Source organism: Sitodiplosis mosellana, unplaced genomic scaffold (genome assembly GCF_009176505.1).
Source record: "Sitodiplosis mosellana isolate CC-2019 unplaced genomic scaffold, AAFC_SMos_1.0 Smas_scaffold_6167, whole genome shotgun sequence".
NCBI lineage: Eukaryota > Metazoa > Arthropoda > Insecta > Diptera > Cecidomyiidae > Sitodiplosis > Sitodiplosis mosellana.
The window spans coordinates 547,043-565,360 of record NW_022601408.1 but is presented as its reverse complement, the minus strand read 5'-3'; the positions used below and the strand labels follow the sequence as shown (position 1 = coordinate 565,360).

General features: G+C 36.2%; 2 protein-coding genes across 9 annotated transcripts; one reads left to right on the top strand and one right to left on the bottom strand.

The window, feature by feature from the left end:
* Positions 1-24: 24 nt before the first annotated feature.
* On the top strand, positions 25-3,066 carry LOC129575589 (probable malonyl-CoA-acyl carrier protein transacylase, mitochondrial). Of its 2 annotated transcripts, XM_055459421.1 has the most exons (5): positions 25-540; positions 603-817; positions 887-2,001; positions 2,082-2,296; positions 2,366-3,066. In XM_055459421.1, exons 3-5 carry the CDS (start codon positions 1,709-1,711, stop codon positions 2,983-2,985), a joined length of 1,128 nt encoding a protein of 375 aa, XP_055315396.1. In that variant the 5' UTR covers positions 25-540; positions 603-817; positions 887-1,708; the 3' UTR covers positions 2,986-3,066. The 2 variants fall into 2 exon arrangements, with proteins under 2 accessions (XP_055315396.1, XP_055315395.1); XM_055459420.1 differs by lacking the exons at positions 2,082-2,296; positions 2,366-3,066 and having other exon boundaries at positions 887-1,548.
* On the bottom strand, positions 3,056-18,283 carry LOC129575583 (ankyrin repeat domain-containing protein 11). 7 transcript variants are annotated; one of them, XM_055459412.1, is made up of 9 exons: positions 17,869-18,283; positions 17,114-17,449; positions 16,450-16,597; positions 16,143-16,322; positions 15,964-16,059; positions 15,745-15,885; positions 4,319-5,538; positions 3,599-4,225; positions 3,056-3,480 (listed from the first exon to the last, which is right to left on the bottom strand). In XM_055459412.1, the coding sequence occupies exons 3-9, from the start codon at positions 16,580-16,582 to the stop codon at positions 3,304-3,306; spliced, it is 2,574 nt and encodes an 857-aa protein (XP_055315387.1). In that variant the 5' UTR covers positions 16,583-16,597; positions 17,114-17,449; positions 17,869-18,283; the 3' UTR covers positions 3,056-3,303. The 7 variants fall into 7 exon arrangements, with proteins under 7 accessions (XP_055315387.1, XP_055315386.1, XP_055315383.1 ...); XM_055459411.1 differs by having other exon boundaries at positions 17,773-18,279; XM_055459408.1 differs by having other exon boundaries at positions 16,450-17,449; positions 17,773-18,282.
* Positions 18,284-18,318: the final 35 nt, after the last annotated feature.

Below are 18,318 nucleotides of genomic sequence, written 5' to 3'. Positions count from 1 at the left end.
TACGTGACAGTTGACAACTACTCATGGCATGTGTTTGCTCCAACTTTGACGTGAATATCCATTGCCTGATTAGTTGATTTGTTCAATATGTTAAAATATTTAGGTTGATAATTCAAAAATGATACCAAATATTTTTCGCGGAAGCCTTTCGAGGCCAAAAAGTTATTGTTTGAATAGAGGTATCAAATTGAAAAGTCGTGACTTCCATCGATCGGCTTTCGTTACAAATAAAATTGAAGACAATTCTGTACAAAATAATAAACAAACGATAAAGAACTTGCTAGAGAGTTCGGCAGCTTTTGTTGAGACGAGCCCAAAACAAAGTTTAGATGAATGGGCGACATTGCCCTATGTCGAGGGGACAATACTCTCGAAAAAAGACAGAAACGACATGGACATTCAACGACCGAAGATTGATCCACGGGATACATCCATCATTCTGTTTCCGGGCCAAGGTGCTCAATTTGTTGGTATGGCAAAATCGTTAGAGAATGTACCTGTTGCTAAAGATCTATTTGATTATGCCAGCGAAATCCTCAAGTAATTTCTCTATCCTAATCAGTTTATTAGATTTATTCTAAGAGATTCCTTCCAAATTTCAGCTATGATTTGTTAAAACTATGTAACAAAGGACCAGCCAAAGAGTTGGATGATATTCGTTACAGTCATGTGGCTATAATGACCGCATCACTGGCCAACTTGGAATTACTTCGCGAAGAAAGGCCGGATGCCGTGTTGAATTGTGTAGCAACCGCTGGTTTTAGCCTAGGTGAAATTACTGCTCTGGTATTTGCCGGCGCTCTGCAATTTGGCGATGGTATACAATAAACGTTGAAATTACTCTACCTTTAATCACATTCAATAATAATACGTGTATTCCATTTAGCATTACATTTGGTTCAAGTTCGCGCTGAAGCAATTCATGCAGCTGCTGAAATATACAAAGGAGGAATGGCTTCTATTTATTTCCGTCCGGATTCAAGGGTGATAGAGGCTTGTCAGAAGGCAAAAGAATGGTGTTTAAAGAATAACGTTGAAAGAGCGGAATGTTTGATATCGAATTTCATGTTTCCACGATATAAAGTGCTATCTGGCAGTGAAGAAGCACTTCAATATCTTGAAGAAAATTTCAAAAAATTCCGAATCGGTTCGATAAAGCGAATTAAAAATGCACCGGCCTGTCACTCAATTTTGATGGAACCAGCCGTTGAACCTGTACGAAGCGCGCTTGAGCACATTCACGTAACAGATCCACTTATTCGAGTGTATTCCAATGTAAGTGGCAAAATGTACATGAGTGCAGAACACATTTTGAAGCTATTGCCGGAACAATTAGTTAAACCGGTGAAATGGGAGCAAACTATGCACATGCTATATGCTCGAAGACATAAAGAATATTTTCCACGGACAATAGTTTGTGGTCCAGGTGTTGCGCTTAGAAGCATCTTGAGATCAATCAATTCAAAAGCTTGGCAACAATCCATTCACATTGGTGATAGAAAACGTAAATGAATGAATAAATAAAACTTCTTTTTGTCGACTTTTAAATTATGTGTTTTGATACTACTTTACCGACAATGAACAATCCACTGTTTGAAATCTGTCACTATTCCAAACACACGTGTCTTTTGACAGGTTACCGCAAGCAATTTGAAATAAATTTATAAACATAACACTGTCATAATTTCGTTTTTGGCTCGGCGATAAAATGATGCAAAGGCAAATCTACACAGAGGTATTCCACAAAGTAAAATTGCTATGTGAGTCACGGAGATTTTTCAGCAGCACCAAAAATGACACAGAGAATAGTGAAAATCGACGACGTTTTTTGCGGCAAAGTCAAGGATTAAAACGAGCAAGTTCGCGTCCAGATGAATGTCCGGATAATCCAACAATAGTCTTATTTCCCGGACAAGGTGCACAGTTCGTTGGAATGGCCAAATCACTCGTTGACATTCCTGAAGCCAGAGACTTGTTTGACATTGCCAGCACAATTCTTAGGTTGTATCGACGACAATTTGTCTGTAGAATAAATTGCAAAGATTACAGAAATTCAATACTTTTTTTTTCACTATTTACAGATATGATCTGCTGAAGCTGTGTAATGAAGGTCCAGAACAAAAGTTGAATAAAACCGTTTACTGTCAGCCAGCAATAATGGTTACCTCTTTGGCCTGTCTTGAGCTACTGAAAAAACATCGACCGGATGCCATTGAAAGTTGCATTGGAACGGCTGGATTTAGTTTGGGTGAAATAACATCCTTAGTATTTGCTGGTGCCTTACCTTATGATCAAGGTTTGTCAATTTTTGTTTTTGCCAGAGATCTAAACAACCATATAAAATTATTCAAATTCTGGATTGTAGCCATTGAATTAGTTCGTGTTCGTGCGGAAGAAATGCAGCTGGCTAGTGATAAGAATAAGGGTGGGATGGCAACCATTTTATATAAAAGTGACAAAAGTTTACAGCTCAGTTTAGCATGTGAAAAGGCAAGAGAATGGTGTTTTGATGCGGGCGTCGAAAATCCGGACTGTGTTATTGCAAATCATTTGTTTCCACAATGCAAGGTAATATCAGGTAGTGAAGAGGCACTACGATATATCAGTCAGAATTTGAAAACATATAATTTGGATAAAATGAAACGAATCCCTGCGTATGGAGCCTTCCACTCGGCTCTCATGGAGTCAGCTGTTGAACCATTTGCTAAGGCGTTGAAAAAAATGAATGTTGAGGATCCAATTATTAGCGTTTATTCAAATACAACTGCTAGACGATATGAGAGCAAATCACACATTCTAAAACAGTTGCCTACGCAAATTGTGCGACCGGTGAAGTGGGAACAAACATTACACGTTTTGTACGAACTCAAAATAAACAACCAATTTCCAGACACATTTGTGTGCGGTCCAGGAACAGCTTTGAAAACGATCTTGAAACAAGTCAACGCAAAGGCCAATGAAAAAACATTCAAAATTGGAGACTAGGCCGACCAGATAAAGCAACAGAATTATTGGAATTATTTTTAGCTATTAGAATAAAAATACTAAAAACACATTTGATAACGAGTTTTTTTTTATTTTCTTAAAACTACATACAAGTTTGCCAAGTGTCAAAAATTGTACACATCGTGTACATAAATATGCATTGATTTTTTTTCATTCGATTCATTAGGACTTCAACATTTGTAACAATAAGTTACGTTTGTTATACATTACTTTGTTCATTATTCATAAAAAAATTGACATTATTTCTTAACGTAGATAAAATCACATGCTGTTCAAAATTAACGATACATTTATGGTTTATGGAAGTAGGTCGAAATCGTCACTGACATGAACCATAGGTACATGAATTTCATCAATAACGGGTTGTGCTTTGTACTCGCACAGCATCAGCTCTTTCATTTTCCATTCCCATTCCATTTTTTGTACAGCGTGTAAACTTTCTGCTTCATTTTGGCAACGTAATACCATGGCTTCCTGTACACAAATCGCAATAAAAAGGAAAGAATTGGTTAAACGTTTGTTTTGCAATAAAGAAAACGTGCGACGATGATAAAAGAAAACAATTATTCTTATGATATGATATGATAATTACCTTAATTTTCTCCCATTTGTCGTCGACGTCTTGTAGCCAACTTAAGAACAGCCTTCCATTGTATCTTGAGCGAGCATTGCGGTCTTTTTCCTCTTGCTCTGGAGTGATTATGTTATAAACTTCTTCATCTTTAAGGATTGTGCATGCTGAGAATGGTAGAGACTGATTGGCCAATGCGCGAGCAGCTCTACCGTGGACCCGTAAAATTTCTTGTTCAACCGAAAGAACCAGCTTCTCCTTTTCCACAACGTGTTGCATTTTAAGTTTATGTCTTTCCTTTTCTTGTTGCATAAATAAATCGCGTAGCTGTGGTGATAGATTCATCGGGAATCCAGTATTTGATTCCATTGTTGTTTTGCCAGCCAGCACATACGTGCGACGGTTCAGCAAATAGTCCTTGAAACCTTGTGGTGGTTTCGGTTGGACGGGAAAGAGATTTCGCTGTCGTCGCTCGATTTGTTTTCGGATATTTAAGTACATTTGATAGCAATTGGTGATGGGTTGATCATGTGGATGTGGCACTTCCGTATTGGTAGTACTTTCATTTGGATCGTTATTGTTTGTATTCGATTGAGTTGTTGATGAGGACGAGGACGAAGATGATGATGAATTCGTATTCGGAACAATCTGAAATCAAAGGAATGCAGAAATAAAAATGTCATCATTGGAATGCAAAATTCGAAATATGATAGAACTAGCATTGAAAGTGGTGAGACATACCTGTTTGTTTTCATCTTTACTAGCACGTATTTTTCGCTTTCGCGGATGCAAATCGGCTGTATTTTGTGAACTCTCTTTAGTTGAAGACGTCGATGATGCTGATGGACTGGGTGCATTTGTTTGTTCGGTCTCTGTATTTAATGGATTGCTTGGGCTAGTTGTGTTCATGTTCGATGTGGTTGGGCAACTATCGACCGTTGAACTGGAGGCGGGCGTTGCTGGTTTCGTTGATTCAACACGTGCTGTCACAGACGATGTTGTATTGGTTGATGTGGCAGTCGTTGTTGTACTCGTTTGCGTAACCGGAGCCGGTGACGGTGAGCTGCTCTGCAATTGAGGTGATGAGTTGTTCGAGCCTCGATCAACGGAAGAGCCGCCTCTATTTGAACTTCGTAAAACTCGCTGTTGTTTTTGATCTTCGTTGGTCATTGTGGTGCCGGTTTTCTTCTCATCCACACTTTTTGTTGAATCCGATGGACTGGTACATCGTGACGAAGCGCTTTCTTTGTCAGCCGAATCATTGCTATTCGATGATGACGCCACAACGTATGGCAATGCCGCATTATTCCTCGTTGAAATATTTTTTCCGTTTCGAGTTCCCATTTCCTGGTCAGGGTTTGACGTTTGCTGTGGTATAACGATCTTCAATGGTGGTACTTTGGGACCAGCAGCGCCAAATGAGTCTGATCCGAGGTTTTTATCATCCATTTCAACGTCACTATCGGTTTTCGTTGAAGTTGGCTTTGGACTTGTACACGGGCTTTTTCGATCAAGTGTCGACACATTTTTACTTGTTAAATTGGAATTTTTGGCAGCTGCACCATGGAATTTGGAATTCTTCTCTTGACGCTGGGACGTTGGCCGATTTGATACTGTTTTATTTAAATCTTTTGACGTTCCTTCTGTGTTTCGCTTTTTTCGCTTAACTTCATCATCAACATCACCCTCGATGTCCGAGTATGAGCGCTTCGTTCCTTGTTCATCACTCTTTTCATCCGACGACTTATCGGATCCCTTTCCACCATCTGACTTATCATCGCCTGAACTGGACGACGAATCTTTGGGCGTCGTCTTAAATTCATACACGTCATCTTCCTCCTTTGATGCGGCTTTTGACGTTGTTCCACTGCCTGATGCTACATTTGATTCATCATGATCGTCCATTGACTTCTTTCCGTCGCTTGCTTTCTTCATTTGTTGTTGTCGACTGATAGCTGCATCTATAAATTGGTTATAAATAAAAAAGAGAGAAAAAAAACATCGAATTAGCTAATATAGTAAACTGATGGCAATCACACCAATTATCACTATGAACTATAAACAGAAATATGTGCTCGAATGAAAATGCAATTGGAAAAGTCTGTTGCGTTTTCATGAGTAAAACAATTTGAATCATACAACAACAAAAATTAGACGAGAATCCGTGTTTCAGTTGGTAGTGATGTCACTAACAGATTGGTGTCGTCGTCCCATTTGGGGAAAAAATGACTACAGCCCAGAGCCTTATTTGAGCCGTCGTGATTAATAACTCTTTTTGTTGTTATGACTTTTGAAATTTTCAACGCTCTCCAAATTCATGGTCGACAAATTTTGACGCAACATGCAGTTCTGAATTCCTCTTGAAAAATACACTGTCATAGCGAATACAGTGTTCATGTAAAATGAGAAACGAGAAACGAGAAGCAAAAACGAAACAGAAGGAGCAAAAAGCACACTGTCCAACAGCTTCAACTTAGATAACAATGTTTGGTGGTGAAATTCGTTGAAATAAACACAACAATAAAATTAAAAGGCGAAAGAGGCGAAAGAACAAAGCAGAAGGAAGAGAAGAAAAAAAAAAACGAGAACTGAAATGAACGAACGGAATATATTTTGAGCTGAAAATTGAAATCGAAACAGAAAGAGAAACAGTACCGCATTGTTTACATTGTCTCTGTTGGTTTCTTTGCATTATAAAACATATATAGACTTATATTTATTTACTCATTTCGCACTCCTCACATTTGAAAACAAATTTTCATATTATTTAGTCTTTACTGGTCTCTACACATTCATCTTTTTATTGCACAGAAATGAATTTTTCGGTTTCGTTTGCTGTATTTCGTGTTGGTGCTGTCGTTGTCGTTTCTATTTGCAAGTGTAACCTTACTACGGGCAAATGTGCGAAACGAAACGAATATCCAACGAAAAATGACAATGTATATATTGCATAGCACAGTACAGCACAGCACACTGCCTAACAATGTACAGAATTATTACAATAACGCAAAGCGCTTGAAGAGGAAAAATGCTGCCATTTATTTAGCTGGCAGAAAATGTGAAATTGACTACAGCGAAATTTTCGCTTGAATTTTAAATCAAGCGATGACGTGTCGCCGATTATTCTGCGTTTCTGCTGTTTTTACTTTCTCCCACTGCTAGTTTCGGAAGCAGAACGTGTGCACGTCTTGAAATGTAAAACAAAAACAACATCAACTAGTATTAAACTCACTTGGAGAACAATAACGATACATGTACACACACACACACACACACACACACACACACACACACACACTCAACGTACTGAATGTTGTTGGCTCATTGAATTTTGTGATCTTGGCCGAATTAGAAACATTTGCTTCCTGTGTGAATCGTGCCGACAAGTAACACATCAAATAAATATCGAGCATTACCTAGGAAATGTGAAGGCACAAGCAATATTTCATTAGAAACGATATATCGAATTGAATCGAATTCCATTGAATTTGGATTTATACACATCATTTAGACACATTTTTGCACACGAGAGAATGTGAATTTGGCTTAATATAGGGAAAGTGTATATTCTTTGGTGATATTGTAAAAATTATCACTTTTGATTGCACTCCGTTCTAGCTATGTCGACTCGTTTGAAGTGTATAACGAATTGTATTTTAATGATTTTCTGAAAATTGATTTTTTTTATTTAATAAAAATGCTAATGAAAATTGATTTCAGAATAAACTTGACCTTATCTTTTTAGTTTCAAACAATTTTTGTTAAAGTTTCTACCTCTTCTACAGATTTCTTTATGTTTTGGCAAAGTTTTCATATTTTATATCATTGCTGAACAGCTCCACAGAATACATAAGCGATATTTGTAATTTACGTTACTGCATTTGGATCGGCTTTGTTATCATTGAAAGCGAAAAAAAAATATTTGGACAAGTGATAAAGTCGAAATGATATTTTCGATTAGAGCGGCACGTATTTACTTGTTGTTATTCTAGCTGTGATCAAGACAACGATTCGTTTCTGTTCACGTTATCGAAAAGAACAAGAAGATAAAAAATAAAAATAATATCATCTATTCTGGACACGAGCACTACATATATGATTGAGTGACGTCATAACGTGTATCGGTGTATTTACATTTTCAGTGTTAATGTGGATTATAATTCGCCCTTTCTACGTGTATTCGATCTCTATAGAATCAATTTCTGATTCAATGGAAATAACATGGATGCGATGATACACCAATCATATTGAAGTATTTTGACGACATATTCTCAATTCTATTGAATCGAAAACACACTCTGACTCAATGCTAATTGTAAAACAAACGAAGTGTCCATTCAACAGGAATGTTCTGTCAAATTAATTATTATATCATCGATTTGCTTGAATCATCATGAAATGAATATTTTGTGCCAGAAAATATGGTTGGAAATTGCCGTGTTAAGATCAATGAATGTGATTTATAAATGGGGGTTTGTACGTTTGGAAAATGTATGTATAATTTTGAAATCTGTTCATGTGTGAACAGATATGTGTTTGTAGCTCTCTGTCATAGCGTTGTGTTCGGTAGGCCATGTTTATTCATAGCCGCATTGAAATCCTGGAATAATCGCGAAGATACGACGGTGTGTCTATGTATGTGTGCGTGTGTATGTGTGTGTGTTGCGCACGACCAATTATAAAGCGAAAATATCAACGGTGCAAATCAGCTCAATTTATTGATGTCGTTGTATTAGATATTCACTTACAAAAATAGACATTAATTTCTCATCAACAAATTTTATCGCGTTTCCATGGTGAATGAAGAACTGTTCCGTCCGTTGTGGCACTTGATGCACGGAACATGGGGTGATGGCAGAGAGAAACGGCAAAATGGAAAGAATATGAATTGACATGTCACTTTACGATGGATAATATTTTCGTATTAGTAAGATTTGAAACGTTCGCTGTGTATGGGGAAAAATCTCTATATTGAAACACACACTGTCTCATACCGACTAATAATCGAAGAGTAGATTACAACTTTAGTCTCAAATGAACTCGTAACTGGTTGCACAGTGGAAATATTAGAATGTTTTGTTCTCAATGAAATATTACTTCATCAGTTTTTATAAATGATTTTGACAACTTTTTATTGCCTTTTTTCCTACCCAGCCGAAGAATCACTATACAAATAATCTGCAGCGTGGGCTGTCTTACGCAAGTGAAAATGGAAATCAAAAATATATTGAATACTGTCTGGGACAGTATATTTTATAAATTCTCATTTCATTGACTATTCACTTGGAACAAATCGGTAGGCTCAACTGCGGGAAAAGTCTATTGACAGCTTGTTTGAAATAAATGGTTTTTGTATGTGTTTGTGAGATAACGCTAACACACATTTAATTATCTGAACTTTTAAGTTTTCGTTCAAATTTAGTATCGTTTCCTTGAAAACACATTTCAAATAATGCTGATAACGCATATATTTTTTGGACGCGAATGTTGCAAGCATAACGATCTTGAATGAAACCACTTTGATTAAAAATGTTGCGACTAATTTAATTAAAATTGTCAGCCGTACTTATTTAAAGTGGACCATTGGTCGAAATTCCAACGAAAACACATATTTGGCGCATTCAAAATTTTGAATTTATTATACATGTTTGTCGTCATTCTAAAATATGTATGTATTGATTCTAGTCAATAATAATTCATTGAGGCTTGCATTCAATGCGTTCTATTAATAGAAAATGGGATATTCCAGTGATATTACTATTGCCCAAATGTGGCTAATATATTGGCTTGACCTAAGTGGATATATTTTTGCGGCAAATCTGGTGCAAAGTGATTTGATCGGATGCCAGAAACATATCGCAGCGTTATTCATTCGATAAGGGTTTTTGTATCGGAACGAAAAGTGGAACCGAATCAAGTGGTAAATTGTTGAGCCGTTAACATACAAACACGTATCAATGTGTTCAAGGAAGTTTGTAAATATTAACTTAGTTATGACATTTCATCACCTAACTGTGGAATGGGACAAATATTCAATGGTTGACTGTCGAAAACAATGTGTATACTGCAGATAAAGTTCAAAATTTAAAATCATGATGCAAACTTTGCTCATTTTCTATCGAATCCATTTCGATAAAAAGTTTGAACGCAACAGTGAATTATTTTATTTGAAAGTACGCAGCAAATGGCATTATGGGCATTTTATTGTTCGGGTAAATTTATTTGCGCATGAAATTATGGTTTTTTGATGATTCAATGTCTCTATTTTTCAAGGAAGAATGAAATTTTCGCGTACAAAAACGGGTTGGGAAATCGGAATGTCCCGAAATTTAGTGAGTTGAAAAACCAACAATTTCTAGCTTACGAGCGCCCACTGTAGTTTGAAAATGAATACATTATGAGAATAGATATAATTTGAAAGTCGTTTTTTAAATTCTATTCTAACGATTGTTCACGTAATATCGATCGTAATTTATGTAGAAAAAACTAGCAAATTAACTAGTGATAGAATAAATTTCTAGTTTTGCAAAATTTAATCTCGCAATAAATTCCAATATTCATCACACTTTAATTGTGTTTGGCTGCTGTTGCTGCTGCTTTTGATGTTGTTCTATTCCTCTTTTCAATTATAATTAGAAGAGAGAATTACCCGCCGAATAATGAATGAGCTATTTACCTCGCTGCGCGTACGAAAATTAAAACTGTATTCGACTTAGAATCTGAAGCGCGTGTGAACAGCCGACAAGAGTGTCGGAAACTAGAGAAAGCAAGAGCGAAAAAGTACAACGACACAAAATAAAAAGAAGAAGTAGAAGAAGAAAAAATATACACAGAGAGATTCCATGTGCGTCACACTCCACAATCAGACAGTATTCTTTGCTTCTTTGCAGTATTATAGTATAGTAACATTGATTGTATTTTTCTCGCATTGTTTGCGACGTGCACACACCATCATTCACGGCACATATTAATCCGTGCACAAAATGTTGTAACATAAACATTAAACAATAACAAATAATCTTTCGGATGAGAATATGTTTATGTGTGGATTTTTTTTGATTGTGTTCATTTACAATTAGATGGCGTGGCATACATACACTAACGCTTCCAACAACGAACGTTTTAATGAATTAATGATAAATACTTTCGAGATGAATGAAGAGCAAAAACATATCCGCATACATCGGTGCACAACACAAGGCATGCACAATGCACTGCACATGTACATGCACATGCACACAGAAGTGGCGAGAGATAATCGACGACGCGATAGAGGCAGTAGCGCATAGGCAGCAATTCACTGTGTATTATCTTGTCCAGACTGTTTTACCAAATTCAGTTGTATTTTCATGTGGTTAACGCGCACTTGGACTGAAAATGATTTATGTATGCAATAAAAACAACAATTCACACACACGATATAATGCTGTACTGGCAGCAACGACGATGGAATCTGTTTTCGATTCACGTGCATATGCATGTTGCAGTAGCCACATGAACTCGAACGTATGACTAGTACCCATTCGTTTCGAATTGTTAAATGAGAACCCGCTAAGTAATATGGTGTACGGGATGCGAACGCATGCTTGTACCATTAATTTTAAATGTTGTTCGCAATTGAAATATTATCTTTTTTTTTCTATTCGTTCGAGTATGTATCAATCGAAATTAGCGGAGTTTAGTAATATCTTTTTCGAATAAGCTGCAAAATTAGCAAAATTACTCACTTTTATTATTAATCGATATCCACAAGTCAAGCAAGATTGATTGGGCATACCGAACTCTTTATATTAGACGCAACTAAAAATTAGTGTAATAATGGGTGTGAGCTTGACCATTTGGTGAAATGAGAGAACGGTGAAGGAAAAAAGAAATGCTATTTGCACGAAATTACGATTCGTTATGCTTTGGAATTATACATTAAATTCATAATTAACGTATATTATGTATGATTGATGCAACGAATAATAACCCAGCTGTTGTTATCTTGCCTCGTTTTGCACAAATGCTTTTGACACCCTGAAGTATTCATGTTTGCATTCAGATTCGTGTTCGTGTTTGTTTCTGTGAAAGAATAGTCTTGTTTTTTTGGTACCGTTTTAATGAAGAAATAGAATAAATAGCTAGGGGCGAGATACAATTCTGGTAGAAAGAGAGAGAGAGAGAGAGAGAGAGAGAGAGAGGGAACTTCACCATTTTTTTGATAATAAATTTCGAATTTGTCCAATTTGTGTTTCCAATAAAATTGAATTTTATGCCATGCACATCAAATTGGTAATACAACGCTAACGGAAGACCTATATTGAACGATAGTTTGTCATGAAACATAAACAACATTTCCATAAGCGTTAACACTGGTAATCCGATCATGATGGACGTAAAAAAACATCGTAAGTAAATTCTTACGCTTGACGAACAGCGACAAATAGAGAGAGAGAGAGAGAGAGAGAGAGAGAGAGAGAGAGAGAGAGAGAAAGAGAGAGATTGACCTTTTAAAAACCATATAACAATTGAAAATCATGTGTATCTGCGTCAAATGGAGTCAGAAATGGCTTTCTAAGAAATGTTAAACACTCTGTACTAATTTATAAATTGAAAAACTCTATTCGGGTTTGTGAGGCGGTCAATCGCATCACACAAGAATTTTCTTTGCAAAAGCCAATAGAAAGGTAGAAAATGTGTCGTTTTTAATTATCCAATGAAATGATTCAGTAAAAGATGGATGAGATCTTATGGGAAGAAAGAATCAAGTTCGGACACAAAGCGTCGTATGTGAATACGAGCCATAAAAATGGGCACGAAGCTATGACAGCAACAATACAAATGCCACAGTGTGCGCCATCGAAATTGGAATTCAATTTGTTTGTGTGGTTTTGAAAATAGAAGTCAGCGTATCATAAATGTATTGGCACTGGGACGGTCAATATTCTGTTTTCTGTTTTCGTTTTTCTGTTTATATACTGAACGCACACAAGCACTATATTCAGAAGTATAGGAGTATACGGAAGCCAGTTGTGACGTTCTAGGTCCGAGTAAATACAATTTAGAAAAACTGTATCAATAAATTTAACCAAAAGCGAGAAGAGCAAAGAAACGTGCGTGAACAGAAATAACACCACATTAAATTTGGTCGGCTTTTCTGTCCAGTCAATCATATACTCAATTATTTTCATTTTGTTTTGAAGTCGTCGCAAAAACTTATTATATTTGAGCTTGGCTTTTCATTGTAATATCAAACACTTTTTTTTTTAAAATCAACAAGTTAATTGTTTAACGGAAATCAGCATTGCTATTTTTGTGTAACTGGCTAGTGTATGTATTTTATTCGTTAATTTACATTTAGTTCATGCCTAACAAATCATTGTACCTTTGCATTCTAAGTTGAGCTAAGAATAATTTATGTGCCAAGTAAATGGCAACAAAGTATGACAAATATAATAGCAAAACAGCAACATGCACATGTATTTGTTTGCATGCTACCGTATGCCATCTCAGTTTCAATTTTGGAAGAAGAAAAAAATATGGAGAGAATATGTTCTCTTTATTTCGTAATTTCTCTTCAATTTTTCTTATATATTTTCACTTGAGTCACTGTTTCGTGTAAACGGTCCAATACTACGAAATTCTGCGTTGAAATTCAGCATTTATTCAATTGTAAGTCAGATTTCTCTCTCACACTAGCACTAAATACATCAGTAACCGCGAACGAGAGAGAGAGAGAGAGAGAGAGAGAGAGAGAGAGAGAGAGAGAGATATGAACGAATCGCACACGCAAGAAGAAAAAAAAGAGTCACAACGAAGCAGAGAAAGAAGAAGAAAACAGCCAAGGAATGGTAATAACTAATGGCAAGGCAATAGCAAACCGCGATGTGCACATTCGCGTGTATGCAGAATACACCCGTCCACAGTATGCGATCGCTACACTGTGTGTGATGGGTGCATGTATAGGTAGGTGATGTATGTCGCATATGTGGATGTGCATGTGAATGTACGCAAATTCAGCCGCTGAACAGTGAAGAAAAACTAGCGGAAAAATTTGACAGATTTTTTTTTATGATAATAAAAATAAATACGAAGCATATACCAAGAAAACCATCTCGATTCAAACTAAATATTTTAAACAAATTAATCGATCACCACCGAGCGCACTCATTTATTAATTAACTAAATATGTATATACATATGAGTATATTATTATTATTATTATTATTTTCTCAATTGTTATTTGGTTCTCCTCTTTTGCTTGCTAAAACTCACGCTTGATTGACAACTCATTAAGAAACTGACGAAGTAAATTTTTATCGAAGAACAAATTTTCACTCGAAAAAAAATAATATATATGTAACCAAACAAACTGATCATTACATCATTACGGTAAAAACTATGGAAAAAAAAAATAGAACCGAAAACGCAATCTCAACCAAAATTGAAATCGAAGTAAAAATCAAAGGATCTCCTCTAGTCTTTCGGTATGAATAAACTTGATGTCATTTCAAAACCAACCATTGCAAGCCACTCTCACTCAATGATTACTGCGGCTATAAAGATAATTAGCAACCTTACACCAACACACACCGTCTTTACGTTATGTTATTCCGTTCTTTTTATTTTTTTCAATACAACACACAATACACAATCATTCGCTCATGTATATACTTACACCGCACTCACGACACTACTATACCGTGGTCACACAATCACCAACAGTCGAAAACACATTGTGGTGATCTACAGGGTGTTCGGTTGTTTTGCTTGTCTTTGAATCTATATCGCAAGTGTAAATCGTACGCAGACTATGATGCGACACCAGTATTAGTCGCATAGCACCCTGCATAGAAAACTTTATCGTGTTTGTCTTCAATGGTTTTTTTTTTTATTCTTCTGATTCGCTGCTTTGTCGCTGTCGGTCGTCGTGTGCCAATGGTATCACGCGCGATATTTTAAAATGAACGTAACAGCGATATGAGTGATGAACGACCACCACGCATACATACGTCTCTCACATTCAAGTATTGACACTATTCTATATCAATTTCTTATGATTTGACGCCAACCAAAACTGAACTGAGGGCATGACGGAATTCCATATGCTACAGATTTCAGCTTCTTTTCACACTCACTCTTGTCCTCTCGCTCCCCTTACACATACAATTCACACTATTCAATATTGGATTTTAGACTATTGTCGGAAATATGAGCAGTGGAAAAGAGAAGGTGAATTAAAGTGCAACAGAGAACCGAATATAGCTATTTTAGTGCAGAAGCAGGAAAAAAAACTCTCAAAACTCAACAAATACCACAGCATATTCTCGTCTCTGTGTGTAAACTCTTCACAAAATGGAAGACAAAAAAAGCTTGATGGAGGCGCCATTCAGTTAACTGTTGAACTAATGCCATTACATGTTTATATTCATACTAAGAACATGATTTTATTCTGGCATTTATCTTATTCGTTATTATCAATCTATATTTGACTTTAATTTGGACAAAACATAGAATGAACCGCAAGATATAAGTGATCCATGTATTTTCGAGATGAAAAGCTATTCAACTATGTTGTGGCAAAATAATGTCTGTATCTAAACGACATGACCAAATATAAATTGCATACTAGATGTCGCTGTCAGTACCGACTTCGAATATGTATACAGAATTTTGGAACAACATTCACTCGCCAAAGAAGAAATCTTCTTTGAATCTATTCAATATTATGGACATTCGTTCACTTTTTGTTAGTTTCAAAATTTACAGCGATTGAGAATGTAAAAAGTCGAAATTTTTGCACAGAAACACTTTGGAAATATATGGCTGATATGTCTGTTCAGTGAAAATCCTATTGGCAAAAACAAAGTAGCGCATTGTGAAATGTTCCCAATGTATTTCTTGCCATTCTAAACATTTAGGAAACATTCTATTTCATGAATCTACATGTTTCAATCTATATTAACTGCACAAAATGTGACGAAAACCGTGGAAGATAAAAGCACTTGATATGTTCAAGTTTTAATGCTCTCTCTCTCTCTCTCTCACACACACATAATTGTAATCCCATTTTGACACTTCTATATTACAATAATTATGTGTAGTTTTAGATTGTTTTTCAATTCAAAGCATAATTTTTATAAGATATGCGATATAAATCGATGAAATATATAGATGAAACGCACCTCTAGCAGTTATAAGAAAGTTGTGGACAGCCGCTGCAGCAACATCACAAGGTGTTTTGCCCTTGCGATTCTTAAAACATGGATCTGCACCACGTTCCACAAGCATTTTTACAAGTCTCAATTGTCCCGTGATGGCGGCATCTGGAATTTGAGATCACAAATACGAACGTTTATAAAATGATTCCGATTGAATGCTAGTCATTCATGAAAACTACTCACCATGAAGAGGGGTGTCATCGTCCAGGCCGCGGGCATTCACATTAGCACCAGCTTTGACCAGAGTCAATGCAACATTGTAGTGACCATGGTTGCAGGCTTCATGCAATATAACGATAGAAAAAAATAATAATGATAAAATGCTTAATTCATTGCCTTCGTGCAATATCACATCAAATTACCTTCGTGTAATGGTGTCCAACCAGCAAAGTCGGGAACATTGGGACTCATTCCCTGTTCCAGTAACTTTTTGATACCTTCTTGATCACCTTTGATTGCTGCAACATGCATTGCAGTTTCACCTCGTTCGTTACGATCTCGCGAACGAGCTGGACCATGTCCACTGTTCCCTGGCGCCGCGTCTATACACCAAAACATTATTGTTGTTATTGCATGTTATGTTGCAAGTTATGTCAAGTGCATGAATTCAACTCATAAAATTGTACAATATTCCCGTGGAAATCGTTGGTAAATAGTGAAAATACGGACCTGATTGATTGTTTGCCGATGTCATTTGCATGAGCAAAGCCATTTGTTGGCGTTCCGACATTGGCGTATTAGCCGAAATTCGCCCTATGCCACTGGAACTACCAGTTACTCTTGGCCGTGATGTCGATGGCATTTTTTTACTCACATTCTGAAACATGATGACCAAAAAATCCGGGCAATTTTATTGTGTTTGGATATGAGTTGTCGTCAACAAAACCAACACTCTCTTTCTATTTGATAGCGCACAGCACAACAAAGAACTCTTTACAGGTTACGTTTAATTATTCTTTACTTCTTCTTTTTATTATTATTATTATTATTATTATTGTTATTATTTTACTCTTGTTTTAGGAAATGATTTTGCTAGCTTTTACCACTTGTTTGTCTTCAATTTTAATTGCATGCAAATTGATTATTTCCTTTAAATTGCGAATGGCACTTCAGTCCGATTGCTTGGGCTTGATTCTTTTTCTCATCGAGTTTCTGGAGTGAATCAAGTAAAAAATCAAACACAAAAAGCTACTCTTCTAACCTAACAATGACAGTAGCAATACCAACAGCAGTGGCAATTCGCATGATGTAAACAACTTATGTAAATATTTATTGGATTTTGGTGTCTTTTTCGTTAAATCAAAGACGGAATTAAATATTTCAGACTATTTACCGTTTACTAATCGAGAAAAATTGCAATCGTTGCTAAACAAAACGATTTTACAATGCAATATTGATGTACTGAAAATGTATGCAGATGTGTATATAATTTGTATGTGTATGATAGTACTCCACTTCACTTCTCGTTTGCGACTATATACGAACACGAACACGAACACGAACACAAATACCGTGTGATGAACGCAGGCACTCACAAACTGTGATATATACTTCAGTCATTAGGCGTGCGGTACTGTGCTACGTGAGTTTTGACTGAGCACGTACCTATCCGCAGCGAATCGGTTTAACGACTGTAATTCATGTCATCGGTGTACATGGAATATTGTTTCTGTTGATGTGTGAATTCAAAATTAAATGATGTCAATTTTAGGCAATTTTCAATTCATTTCAGAACGACTCCAAAGCCAAATACACTCGTTGATATGTTTAAATTAGATTTCTCGTATTTTGCCGCAGCGGATAACGTCGATGAACGCACCGGCTCATTTCATGAAGATACAAATTTATGTCTCAACTTATTATGATTGGTTGCAAATTCAAAATAAACATTAAATTCTGAGCTTTGGATTGAATTGAACAATTTTGTCTAGCATCTTCTGCACATTGAAATGATTTGAGGTATGAAATTTTCGAAAATAAAATTGCATTTACCTCGACAACGTTATACTGTATGATAGAATAACCGGAAACTAATTTATTCCAAGAATTATTATTCAAACCAGTCTGTTTGAACAATAAATTGCATACCATTTAGATGAAACTATTTCAGACAATTTTTTCGCGTACAATCAAATTTTGAAAAGAACAAGAAAATTTTATTCTGCTTTAGCACGCTTGAGGTTGAAAATGAAGTGTGTCTCGCGATGAACACTGAACTATACCGCCACATCATTTCGACATGAGATGGAATAGTTTCGATCTGTTTTCAGTCTATCGATTGGATTTCACTTTGTAGTATGGATGAAGGATGAGTTGATGCGATACGTCTATTTGTGGAGTTCTCCCTTTTCCTTTCGAATGCACCGATTTTATGAATTTCGTTGTAGCTGTCTTTATCGTGTTAATTTGGGTAAGCACTAGATTGAGCGTGAAGAAGATTGATGAACTGAGGCACGGGGTGAAACGACGTTCAAAGAACTGAAACACATAAAAATGTGTGTCATATAAGTGTTGTGGCCACACGCCACATACCACCGA